The 13,532-nt window shown below is 45.5% G+C and overlaps 1 protein-coding gene across 6 annotated transcripts in view; it reads right to left on the bottom strand.

Annotated features, from left to right (window-relative positions):
* ano1b (anoctamin 1, calcium activated chloride channel b) overlaps positions 1 to 13,532 on the bottom strand; it is a 122,270-nt gene that overhangs the window by 30,201 nt on the left and 78,537 nt on the right. For all 6 annotated transcript variants that reach the window (XR_013844201.1, XM_080002093.1, XM_080002094.1 and 3 more), the window contains 3 exons: positions 11,261 to 11,325; positions 11,023 to 11,157; positions 4,175 to 4,335 (listed from right to left, as the gene is read on the bottom strand). Coding sequence is in view for 5 of the 6 variants with exons in the window: in XM_080002093.1 (XP_079858219.1) it covers positions 4,175 to 4,335; positions 11,023 to 11,157; positions 11,261 to 11,325 (361 nt within the window). In the remaining variant the exon portion in view is untranslated. The remainder of the gene's footprint in view (positions 1 to 4,174; positions 4,336 to 11,022; positions 11,158 to 11,260; positions 11,326 to 13,532) is intronic.

Genomic DNA, 13,532 nt, shown 5'->3' on the forward strand with positions numbered 1-13,532 from the left:
ACGAACTTCTCGGCAGGTTAGGTATGGCTTATTTTTTCACGACACTGGATTTAACCAAGGGCTACTGGTAGATTCCCTTATTTCAGGAGTCCAAGGAAAAGTCAACGTTCTCCACTCCGTTTGGGTTGTATCACTCTCCCATACTTCTGTTCGGGTTGTTCAGGGCCTCAGCCACCTTTCAGATACTCGTGGACCACGTCCTTGTCCGCATGTAGCATACACCGTGGCCTACCTAGATGATATAATCACCTGGGAGGTGCGAGAGAAAAATGCTTACGATCAACTATTTTGAATGAGGACAAAGGCCTCTACCTCCAGAAGGGGGTTTTTAAACATTTGTCTCTGTTTCCCCAGGAACCCCCCAGAGTTTATGTAAAGACAAATGTTTTGCTCCCTACAATGTCAATTTTAACATGAAAGAATCAGATCACATTTGGATCTGTTTACCTTCTATGGAGATGAAGAAACGCAACAGGGGAGCCGAGAGGTGCATTGTCACGCAACCCGCGTCTGCCAGGTCAGGTTTGCAAGTACCTGTTAATTTCATCGTCTGGGGGTGGCACCCAGGGAGACAGTTGGGGGGGCGCAGACTTGTAGGAGAACTCTGACCCAAGCCACACCCTGTATTTTGTATAAAGCCTCCTGTCTTTTCCAATGATATCAAATTGATCCGAGCGCTGCTTTGGAGCAGTACTGAATCTTTCTCTTTATTCTGCAGAATAAATTTCTTGAATATTCTCAGTTGTTGTTTTCTTGTAGCAGGCAGATAAACCTCACTGATCTTTGCAGAAGAATTTCTTTCACAGTTTTGGCGTCACAACCAGGATTTCTGCTTGGCTCTGTTTGACCTTTTTTATGCCCAGGTTGTGTGCACAACGGCAGGCAGGAACCGACCGTAAAGACATCCGAGAAGGAGTCTTCTGGACGTGACTGGCAGATCCAGCAGAGACAAAACGAAATTCCTGAACAAATTAAGGTGAGGACTAACTGAGAAATTGTACCTATCAGAGAAGATCGAAGTAGAAGCTATTGTTTGTAGGAAAATAGCTCTGAGTAGCCTTTTTTTGTTAACTCAGAAACCCCACCCCTCACATAGACATATGCCCTGTTTGCGTGTGGCGCAACTAGAACGGGGGTAGTGGATAATCGGTCTAAAAAACCTTGGACGTGGCCAATATTGTATCGTTCAAGAGGATTGTGGGTTTTTGTTGTTTACCTTTTATATATATATTTTTTTATTTTTTTTGTTATTTAATAATAAGCCGACATTACTGAATACATAATGTTATAGAGTATTGTTTTCTCCTAGTAGAAGTGTTGAGGATAAGTAAACGTCTGGTGTTGTAAAATTGATAAAAAAATAATAATAATAAGAGAGAGAGCATTACTGTCGGTCGTGCGGTGTAAGGGACACAGTTTGGCAGCCATTTCTGTTGGTCGTGCAGTGTAAGGGGCACAGATTGGCATCCATTTCCTGTTGGTCATGCGGTGTAAGGGGCAGAGGTTTTGGAAATACAACTCTCATGTAATATAGATAAAATACAATAATAACAATTATTATTAGAATAATTTTTATTTATTGTCTTTTGTGTTTATCCTAATCCTCAAACTTATTCTTCTTATTATTATCATTAGTCTTATTTGGGTTTTCTAGATTTTTATTTTAGAGGTACTGGTAGTACAGTACTTTTTAGTTAGCCTGATGAAGTTTGGATAAGTTAGAGAGAAGTTGTAGTTTAACGGCCCATTGTGTGTTTGGCTCACTGCTCTTCCTATCGTTTGTTCAGATATTCCAAGACTGTTTTTGTTTGTGTTTGCTTTTGTATTTACTCCATTATCAGTAAAATACTTTCACATGAGTCCATTGTGATCCAATCGGGGTCTGGACCATTTGAACGCCTAACCGATGGATCACTCTGGAACACGTATGAATGCAATGAGTTCTGAGTGATTTTTTCAGAAAGGTATGCTAGCTACTTGGCTGTGAAAAATCACAATGAAACAAGCGAATGCATAAACACAGTAAGCGTATATGAATGTTGTACATGACATGGTAAACCACCACACACATAAGTCCCTGACGAAATAATAGTGTGATAGATCTATGGTTAATTTTTAGTACTTTTTCAAAATTTTCCCCTATTTTATAAATAACTAGGAGAGACAAAATCTGTATGTGTAATAGTAACCTTTCTATTTTTCTCTTGGTTTTTATTTTCTCTCTATCTTACCCGGATTATTTTGCACGCTTAAATGGGAGCGTTCTGGGCAAAAACCACTCCGAGAAGGGAATAGATCGGTCCGGCGAAATGTATGGTCGACAAACATGGGAGTGACACGGTACAACAATTGCAAGTATGGTTATGATTTTATGGATCCCTCAGAACTATATTGTACTGTAAGGATTAACAGTGAAGGGAAAAAAAACAAATTTCAAAAGGTATGGTTTAGGGAAAGTCATGCATGTCAATTGTTAACAGGAAAAGGAATTCTCTGCTCACCACAATATTGTGCATTAACGGTCCAATTGACCCCTACACAGGATGCTTGCTATGACGTTTATGGTTCCCTTCCGCATGTGTCGTTAGCAAAATTATCAAATTCATCTTGGCAATCTATTGGCCCTTGGGTTGCAAAATGTGCTAGCATAACAGATTGGCAGGTGCATCATGCCGGGAGTCAATATAGCCCAAAAAGTGATGTTTGGTGGTTTCCTTATCAATCCACCTTATAACGGTATAACGCCAGTGTTTGAATCACTCTTAGAAGCAGGCATTGTTGTACCGTGTCCCTGATCTCCATGCAACACGCCGATACTGCCTGTTAAGAAGGCGGATGGCGTCTCATGGCTTTTTGTTCAGGTTTTGCGCTCTGTAAATGACACTGTTCACCATAGAACACCTGTTGTCCCTAATCCCACTACGATTTTGTCTCAAGTCCCGGGTACATCAGAAATTTTCACTGTTATTGACCTTGCAAATGCTTTCTTCAGCATCCCAGTAGATTTCAAGGAAAACGTTACACATGGACTTGCATGCCACAAGGATATGCGGAGTCCCCAGCAGTGTTCTCCGCTGCATTAGGTGAGAATTTAGCTGTTTTTGAATTTCCGAATGGCAGCACATTGATCCAATATGTAGATGATTTACTGATTTGCTCGTTGGATGAAGAATCATGTATCGCAGATACGCGGGCCCTCCTGAACTATTTGGCTGAATATGGTTACAAGGTTTCTAAAACAAAACTACAACTGGCACAAGAGAACGTTCATTATCTTGGTCATGACATTTCATCGCAGGGTCGCACCCTAGGCAACTCGAGAGTTGCCGCCATTTTGAAAATACCCAAACCAAAGACTAAAAGGCAGGTGATGTCTTTTTTAGGTTGCTGTGGTTATTGTCGCTCTTGGATTGTGGATTATGCAATACTTGCCCAACCATTGTTAACAATGGCTCATGAGAAGGGGTTGTCATTGTCGGATCAGGGTGATTGGAGCCCTGAGGCGGAGGAAAGCTTTGTTTCTCTTAAACAAGGTCTTACATCTGCCCCATGTTTGGGCTTACCGGATATGACGCGACCTTTCACTCTGACAGTGGATGAGAAGGATGGTTTTATGTCTGCTGTATTGTTGCAATCCCATTGAGATAAATTACGTCCTGTTGCATATTATTCTCAGGAACTTGGTGCCGTGGCAAGCGTGCATGCTGAATCTATGGCAGTGGCTGCATCTGCCGCTCTTGTGGCCTACCATACAGCTTTGTATGTTATACCAAGAATAATTATAGTTAAAATAATAACAACTCTTAGATTTAGGGCAAGAAGTATTGGCTGCTTAAATAAAGCGGCCGATAAGGGCGTCCTGTTTCCTGTTTTCAAAAATGTGATTTAACATGTTTTTTTTTATATACATTTGCCCCATTGGACTGCATTTAAGCAAATTGTGGAGCTGCAGCAGAGTGAAGTTTCCCAGAAGCCAAGCCTTGGTTGTGCTATGAACAGCTATTTCCCAGAGTAAATCCGAGAGGCCAGCACACCCTGATCTCTGTGTCTGTATTAGTGTTTTTGTCTCTGATTATATACTTGTTGAGTGTGTGTGTGTGTGTGTGTGTGTGTGTGTGTGTGTGTGTGTGTGTGTGTGTGTGTGTGTGTGTGTGTGTGTGTGTTGCACTCTTACCCCACAGAGCCATGAATATTGAAAAGAAGACTGTGGCAGGGTTGTCGAATAGATGGCTGGCCCTGGCTGTCCCACAAGCTGTGCTCAGTTTCCAGTAGCTGCAGGCTTTGTCACACAGAGGGCACATGGTGATGTTGTTCTTCGGATGGCAGATCTCCATGCTGGATCAGAATCACAGTCAAAAGTTGTTTATTCGTCAAGGTCTGATGGTCGATCGGCTGACCCAAAATTGGACAATGTTTGGAGGAAATAATAAAATACTGCTGGATACCAGCAGTCCCATGGTTTAAACAAGTGTAGAATTAACCAGTCCAACGGCCCAGGGAAATATGATGCCCTTGTTGTTATTTGGGCGCTGATGATTCAATATCATGTTTCAGATGAAGATAATATGTATATGTGTATAATTTATATTTGAAACCCATTGTTTCAAGGTTAACTACAATAATCTGTCACCTGAACCCATATGGACCACTTAAATGGAACTGTTTTGTTTTTTACATTCACCCCCTTTTGCTACACTTTTTATGCACAATAAGGAACTGGAGTAGGGCTGCAGGAACAATATTTGAAATTTGATTATGAAATTAATTAACAATATATAAATGATTAAATTGTCATTCAATTGTGTATTTTTTTATGAATAAATAACTGATGATAAATGTTTTGGCTAATGTTAGCAAACCAATTTATATGTGATGAGCAATACTGAACTCACATTACAGAGAAATATTCCCGGGAATGTTGTGTCCACGTTGGTGGAGACGAACAAGCACACCGGCATGTTTCCCTCCCCTCTGGCATTTACAAGGGAAAGTTCGCCTTTGACCAGAATGTCCAATAATCTGACAGATGTGGCGATAAAAGTGGGGAATAAACGCAACCCTCACAGACTTAATGTCCTCTAGTGCAGAGGTTCCCCACCACCGGCACCGGGACTGTGCTGGTGGTTTGGATTTTTTCAGGAGCAATCTGCGATCTGCTCTGCAGCTGAACAGCAGGAAGCAGAGTAAATTAAATTCATCTAGAGTTTGTATTTGCTTTTTTTGGAGAAAAGATCGCTCTGATCGGATATGCGCAGCCGCAGAACCAAAATTTTAATATATTAAAATGATAAAGGGGCATGGTAAAGTCTCAGGTGAGCCTGCGAGGTTCTGCAGGCCTCCACAGGATTTTCTAGCTTTGAACTCCTCTTTGGCAGGGGGTGCTGGACCTAATAAAGGAAAACTGGGAGGAAGGGCATAGCACCAGTGAGAACAAAGTTCGGTATATTATGGACCTGTGAGCAAAGATAAATGTGCTGGGGTGTTTGTCACGGGAGAATTTGCTCCAGGCTCGGGAATATCAGGGGGCTTGGCTCAGGCAATTTGCACTGGGAGACAAGGTGTTACTCCCTACCTCCAGCACTAAATTACTCGCCTTCATGGTCACATGGCGGGTTGGGGATATTATGAAGTCATGCGGTTGGACAGGGGTGGGCTGACTCTAATTCATCACCTTAACCTCGTGAAGCAGTGGAAGGAGGGAGCCTCTGTGTGTCTGGCCACCGCGGTTATAGGTTCCCCGAGGTTCCAAAAATGACTGATCCCACTCCTGCCCTTTCCAGTAACCATCTCTCGTCAGTCCAGAGCACGCATGTGTCCGTCTAACAACGCCAGTTTTATCATGTCTTCTTCCCCCAGCCAGACTACAGGTCCCTCATTCACCACCATGTGTAGACAACCCCGGGGGTGAAAATATGCTCCTGGCTGTATCCACTGCCCGAACATAAACGCAAAGTCGTGCAGGCAGGATGGGTCGGTTTGCTTCTATGTAGACTACCGAAAGGTGAACGCAGTGTCGAAAATTGATGCGTATCCGGGGCTGGCTTTTCCCCGTCACCTGCCCCGCCCCAACACTTAAGAGCGTGCTCTCGTAACTGGCAGTCATTTGAGATGGTCAGAATGTGTTGGGATGAGGCCCAGACTAGGGACTGATACCACAGAAAGCCACAGAATGCGGCCGTTCCTGATGAGGGAAACAGCGCAAGTTCTGGTTTAGGCATTTTGTCATCTACCGTCTAGACTACTGCAGCTAAAAAGGTCTTTAAATGTGTGATATTGTCTTTTGAAAGTTTTTCGAAAGACTTCTGGTACATCCCTGCCATATCACAGTCAGCCTGACATTGCATTATGCCTTGTCAGCACTACTTCACTCACTGTGCATCAATGAGCTTTGAGAAGAGGAAAGGGAGAAAAAACTGTAGCGTTACGAGATTGATTGACACACGTGTGTGTGTATGTGTGTGTGTGTGTGTGTGTGTGTGTGTGTGTGTGTGTGTGTGTGTGTATGCGGCCATGTGCGCATGTAGGCGGGTTTGTATGCAGGCACCAGTTCCTGATGTTGATGGAGAGCAGACAGAGGAGGGAAAGCAGACCCCTACAAAATGACAACTCATTTACTCTGTCCCTCAAACTTTCTATTTAGAGCTCCTTCCTGTAGCTGTCGTCACACTCATTCCCATTTCTTTCTTCTCTTTGTGTCTGTGCCTGTGCCTGTGCCTGGATAACCTTTCCATCTGTGATTTCTTTACCTTGCTTGATCCTGATCAAATGCCAAAATGCTTGCTTGGTATTTCTTGTTGGACTCTTCATGCCATACTAATACTTGGCTTCTGAGACTTCTGATTCAAAAACAGGTTAATTCTGTAAATGCTCATTCGACAGCTCTTAGGCATAGTCACAAAATAACAACTGCAATCCATTTCTATGACTATCTGAATACTTGCATGATCACTGGCAATCAGGTCCTATATAAGGCCAGCCAGATCACCCTGTTGGGGGTTATTTTGCGATGATGACCTGTTGGCTGCACATTATCTACACGGCTAGTTACGTACATACATATGGGCGGAATATTGATTTGTAATCATTTTTATAAGTAGTTTAAGAGATGAGAAAAAGCTAACACTGCAACCACGTAGAGAACTATTCCCAACAAAAAAATTGCCTTACCTATGACCAGGGGCGTTTTTATAATTTGAAAACATCTTAGGCGTACCAAAAAACATCTGGGGCTCTGTCTCTCTTAAGGTACGGTCACACTGGCAGCGCACATGCACTGCAATGTGATAGGCTGCAATGCATTTCAAATGGAGCTCAGCTTCATCCAGCTGCAGGGGGTGGAGCTACGTCCAGCAACGAGCTCACAGCTTCACTGCGACAAGGGAAGTTGAACAGACTTCGACCATATGCAATTTAGCAGTTCCGGTGCCGGGCAATAGCGAATAGGAGGGGAGATACGCTTTCAATGGTGCTTACCCTTGGAAAATGGATGCACAGACCCCTGCGTAATTGTTCATGATTAGTAAGGCTCAGCAGGAAGACAGGAAGACAACAGATGGCAGATCTACCAGCCGGCAGATTGGCCTCAAATGAGAGGCCAGACAATAAAATATTCAAATAACCCTATGAGACAAAATCCAAAAATGGCTGGAAGAACCTTGCCCGGGCTATGTTGGGTTCCATGGCCAAAAAAAGTAACAGGCAGCCACTGCCTTGTGGGCCCACCCACCGCAGGGAAAATCATCAGGGGCCGGTGCAATGCCCAGTGGGCAGCAGGCAAAGGTAGAGTGGGCCTAGGCATGCACGTTTGGCCAGAGGAGGGGAAGGAGCCAAAGCAGGAGGTTGAGAGGTACCAACTGGACATTAGCGGACTCTATGCACAGCCCCTGCTCTGCAACCAAACTTCTCGACCAGAGTTGGACTCTGGCAGGGATGGGGATACTTACCAGGCCCAGGCTCGGAGCCACTAGCTTGGAGTTTGTTACGGTGAACGAGAGGGTGGCCTCAAGGAGACTTTGGGTTGGGGGCAGAGTACTCTGACTGTTTTGTGGGGGGATGCTGGAAAATGCTCTACCTGGTGATCCCATAGTTCTACAGGGGGGGACTTGTTGCGCACATGATGGCAGAAGAATTAAGGTCCCGGATACAGGTGGCCGAATTGAGGGTCTTCCGCATAATGGCTGGGCTCAACCTTAGAGATAGGTTGAGGAGCTCAGCGATCCGGAAGGACCTTAGAGTAGAACAACTGCTCTCCGCATCTAGAGAAGCCAGTTAAGGTGGTTCGGGGAATCTCTTAAAGATGCCCCCTTGGCGCCTCCCTTTTGAGGTGTACCAGGCATGGCTAACTGGGAGGAGACCCCGGGGCCAACCCAGGAGCAACTGGAAGGATTATATCTCTTGGCTGACATGGGGATGCCTCAGAATTCTCCAGGAAGTGCTGGAGGAAATTACTCGGGAAAAGGACTTCTGGGCAACCCTGTTAAGCCTGTTGCCTCCGCAACCTGGACCCGGATAAGTGGCATGAAAATGGATGGATGGATGGATGGATGGGTAAATTTTGAGGCTATCCACTATCCTGCAAAGTATTCATCTATGTCTGTCAGTGAACTTCGAATGGTGACCACTGAACCTCTTAACTGATGCAGTTTGTCCATGTTTGGTCAAATACAACGACAAGCATTGGCATAAACTGTCATCAATTGAATGATTAAATTATTCTGCAGTTTGTGTGACCGAAGCACCTACAGGGGGGACGGTAGCTCAGGAGGTAGAGCTGGTCGTCTCGTAATCTAAAGGTTGCTGGTTCGATCCCAGGCTCCTCCTGCAAGCATTCTGTAGTGTCCTTGAGCAAGACACTTAACCCCTAATTGCTCCTGATGGCTGTGTCCGTCGGTGTTTGAAGAATTGTAAGTCGCTCTGGATAAAAGCGTCTGATAAATGCAATGCAATGTAATGCACAGTTTGTCCGAAGTGAGAGATGTGGTGAACGATTCTTTGATCAGATAAGACAACCACACAGAACCCTCGAACTTCCAGGCCTCTCATCTATATTGCCAGACACGAGATAGTAAAAGAGTGAACTAACAGCCGGTCAGGTCCAGATGCTATATGTGCCAAAAAACAAGTTCCTGTTGCTACTTTGGTACTGGATATAGAGGGATGGGGGGCAGTGGCTCAGGAGGTAGAGCAGGTCACCTAGCAATTGGAAGATTACCCTTTCCGGCTGTTCTACTTTTGCCTCTGCAGCGGGCGCCCCGAGTGCTGGTGGTGGCAGAAGGCCTGTATACCTGCCGGCATTGACGGGGGGGTGCATCGAGGTGCCCCGCGCTGGGCACACGCTGCGATGTGTATGGGCACTTGGCACTTGCGCCGGGTGGGGCGTCTGGTTGGCTGCGGACCTCCCCCTTGTGCGGGGCGCGGGTGGGCATGGGGGTCCTGCCAGCTCGCCTGTGGGGCGGGCAGCTCTGGCGGGGTGTCGGTCTGTCGCCGGGTTCTATGCCGGCGGCTGAGTTTTGTGCCTGCACCTGGGGGTTGGTTGTATGTGTGCGCCCCTGGGGTGCGGGGTCTCCTCATGCTCCCGAGGATTGGGTCATGCTACTCGGGGCTGGGCGTGGGGGTTGCTCCATGGCCCTCTGGCTTCTCTGGGGGACGGGGGTCTTCTGTAGCTGCAGAAGACCCTAGGGGCTTTCCTGCAGCCGTAGGGTGTCTACAAGGCTGCAGAGTTCGGGGGGCTTCGGGGCCCTTGCGCTGCTTGGAGGTGCCGCAACATTATACTGACCTTCTACACCAGTACCAATGAGGATAAGTCATGTACACTCACCGGTGGACATCGTACACACACACATACACACACACACACACACACACACGCACACGCACACACACACACACACACACACACACACACACACACACACACACACACACACACACACAACACATACAGGCGGTCTCATCACACACGCACACCACCACACCTGCTTGGAGTGCACCCCAGCACCACCCTGGTTGCATTCCTCTCCTTTCCCCCCTCATTTAGTCATAGAGGCCACGTGACCAGTTGTAGCTCCAGTTTTCCTGGACTTAATTCACTGTTTTTCAATACATTTTGTCATCCAATGTTTATGTTTTTGTGTAAATGTTGTTTGTTTCTGTTTATTTGTCTCACCCGTGGTGATTCTCCCCTCTTGGAGTAGTGATCAGTTGTTTATAGACCCAAACATGATAAATAGTTCTCCAAAGAGGGGGGTTGGTGGTGGTTCTCTATAACAAAAATCTGTGCTCTTGTCAATCTAAAGGTCATCCACAGGACAGAGTTATTGCAGCAGTTCTTGATGATTTAAGAATTAATAAAGAGTTGCATTGCAGGTTGAGAACTTCACTCCACTTGCAGACTAACTCTGTCCTTGATGCAATGGCATACAAATACTCTGTGTTGTATGTCCAGCATGCTGACAGCACAGGTTAAAAAATACAAAAAAAAAAACAAAAAAACCCCACAGATTACAATTTCCAGCTCCTCCTGGTAGCCTGCTGATGTGTCTTAAGCAAAATACTTAACCCCCTAACTGCTTCCCGGGCACCACTATATGGCAGCCCACTGCTCCTAGATACATCAGTTACTAGGATGGGTGAAGTGCATTTTGTGGCCTTGTACTCTGTGCAATGACAATGAATTGAATTTAATCTAATCTAATGAGATGAAGCATTTCCCCAAAAACCCTATACCTTAAAATAAACAGGGCAACACCTCAACCTGTCCAGCTTTGGAAGTGTGTGTGTGTGTGTGTGTGTGTGTGTGTGTGTGTGTGTGTGTGTGTGTGTGTGTGTGTGTGTGCGTGCGTGCGTGCATGTGTGTGTGTGTGTGTGTGTGTGTGTGTGTGTGTGTGTGTGTGTGTGTGTGTGTGTGTGTGTGTGTGTGTGTGTGTGTGTGTGTGCGTGCGTGCGTGTATGTGTGTGTGTGTGTGTGTGTGTGTGTGTGTGTGTGTGTGTGTGTGTGTGTGTGTGTGTCTGTGTGCTGCACACCTCGGAATGTTGTCGTCAACAGTAGCACAGCCATAGAGAAAGACAATAACTCCTACCACAGATGCAGGAATAAGCATCTGAGTATACAGACCAAGCCAGGCAAAATACAGGCCAATCTTCTCTCCAAAGTATTTCCTAGAAAGGAGTTCAAACAAAGCAAATCCAGTAAATTAACAAACTCCCCAAATTGAGGTGATAAATGACATGCCATATAAATAGCCATATAAGGACATCTCACCTCACAAGACCAATGGGTTGATACTTGTAGAAAACGCTGTAACTCGCCCACTCCTCATACAAAAGCTAGAGAAACAAAACAGCAGAAATTCAAGAATTTATTTCCATATACTTTATTTCTGAATTTTCATTGCATCCTTTACAGAAAACAAGAAAAACATGTCAACTGGAGTTGATTTATTTATCCAAGTACTATTATTATGAGCTTCACATTTACAAAGAACTTCCATCCCTAGGCTGAGTTACATGCAATTCGGTTGTCAAGTGCAAGTGTCTCCTATTGTATTATATGAGATGTTCACAAGTGAACTGCATGAGTCGCTGTATCTGTAAATTAGTTCTTTAAGGCAGAAAAAAAAACGAACCCAAATATTGCGTTATTGAACTTTATTGCGACAATTGATAAGCAATTACTTTTGTAAAAGAAATGGTCTTTTAGCATCCCTGGGATGAAACAATACAACCCTGCTGATCCAAATATAACTTTTGCAAACTTAGTAGTCTACCATACCAGCTTTTATGTCCCGTTCCCACCCACTACATTAGTAGTGGAAATGGCGGCTCCAAAAAGTGAATGAATTTCCTATTGTCAAATGCGTATAAACATCCATTCATACTACCCAACATGCAATAGTTAAAGTTACTGTTATGCCATATGTGGCAGTAGGGAGTGGTTTTGGTGGCATCTACAGGTGGAGAGAGCCAGCACTGGCAACCAAAAGTGGACGCGTCTGCAGGAGATTGAGGTAATTAGCATAGTTGTTAAATGCTGCTGTGTTTTTCACCTCTCTCTCTCTGTCCTGACAGCCAGGCTGGGCTCCCACTCTAGTCTGCAGCCTAGAGATATTATTAATACGTTTGTCTGGAAAGACAAATGTCATTGACTTTCTGTTTGAATAAACGGTTTGTCGTCTACATGCCTCCTGGTCCATATCTACCCTGCAACCACCGGAGACCTGCCACACCAAGTGTACGCCAAAGGACTTTAGAATTTTGAAGTCCCAGACAAATTTCAAGAGCTTAAGACCATCAAAAATAGATCTCTTGTTTAAAGGATTGCTAAGAGCGCACTCTCAACACCGGCAATCATTTGATTTGAGATGGTCAGAAACTCTAGTGATCGGTATCAGACTAGTAAAAATATCAAGCTGTTGCAGACGAGGGGGTGTGGTTAAGCCACTGTCCACAGGTGACGTGCTTGGCTTCGCCCCGTAGAGGCGCAGCTGTACCGGGTCTGCCCGATCAGCCTCTTTAGCGCTGATTGGTTGGACCCGGCTGGGAGAGTGTTCTTATATGTTCTGCCTTTCAGTGAGGATCACATGGTGCAGGATGCAGAAATGCCTGTGGACCAGAGCACGACCAAGGAACCACAGACACTCATCATTCCATTGATTTTATGTACCTGTTTTGCCAACGAGCCTTTTTGTTATGATTATTTATTGAGGATTAATGATGATTATTAATAAAACTCATGCCATGTCGGCGCCCCACTGCCAGAAAGACTCAGTCTCCCTCCCTAAACCCATACATGTGTGTAGAGACTTCCACAAGTGGCATAGTCAAGAAGATCTGGGAGGGGAAGGGCACCGGAGGAAAGGCGCACCGGAGCCAATCCGCTGGCTGCAGAAGCGACTTGCCAAACTGTTGGACCAGCGCGACCGCCTCCACTGCAGGCTAGAGTGTGTCCTTGCCAGCGTGTGTGCATGGGGATATTCAGAAGTATCCCGTTGTGCGGCTTGAAATCCGTTACCAACGGAAAAAAAAAAAGAAAAAGGTGAAGGCTGCAGTTAGTTCCTGCCTGGCGCCCTCCGTGCTTTTGGGTAACGATTGGCTGCAGTTTGACACTTTAATGAGAGGCTGGGAGAGTGCGCTCACGGTCAGTACGGAAATGTGAGTGTTGCAAAGTGCCCGGTGACACTGAGGAGTTGTTAGTGTTTGCTAAGGGGTCAGGAGCGGAGGAGCCACTACTGGGGTCCTCGCTGGTCCCAGTGGTGGTCCTCCACCTATGATTTTCCGCTGGAGCAGTCGCAGCACTATACCCTATGTAGGGCGCACCATAACCCAATGGCAGGACACGATAAAACACTGCAACGCATAATGGCCCGCTTCTATTAGCCGGACATTAGAGTAGATGTGCGTAAATTGTCCAGAGTGCCAATATGTCAATCCTCCATCTACAACAACCACGTCGTTGAGGTGGTTGTTGCGCAGTATTATGGCCAAAAGTGTGGCACAGGCTCAGTTTCAGGTCATCACCTAAGTCGGGATTCCGA

This window comes from Zeus faber (assembly GCF_960531495.2).
Source record: "Zeus faber genome assembly, chromosome: 6".
In the NCBI taxonomy this organism is placed as follows: Eukaryota; Metazoa; Chordata; class Actinopteri; order Zeiformes; family Zeidae; genus Zeus; species Zeus faber.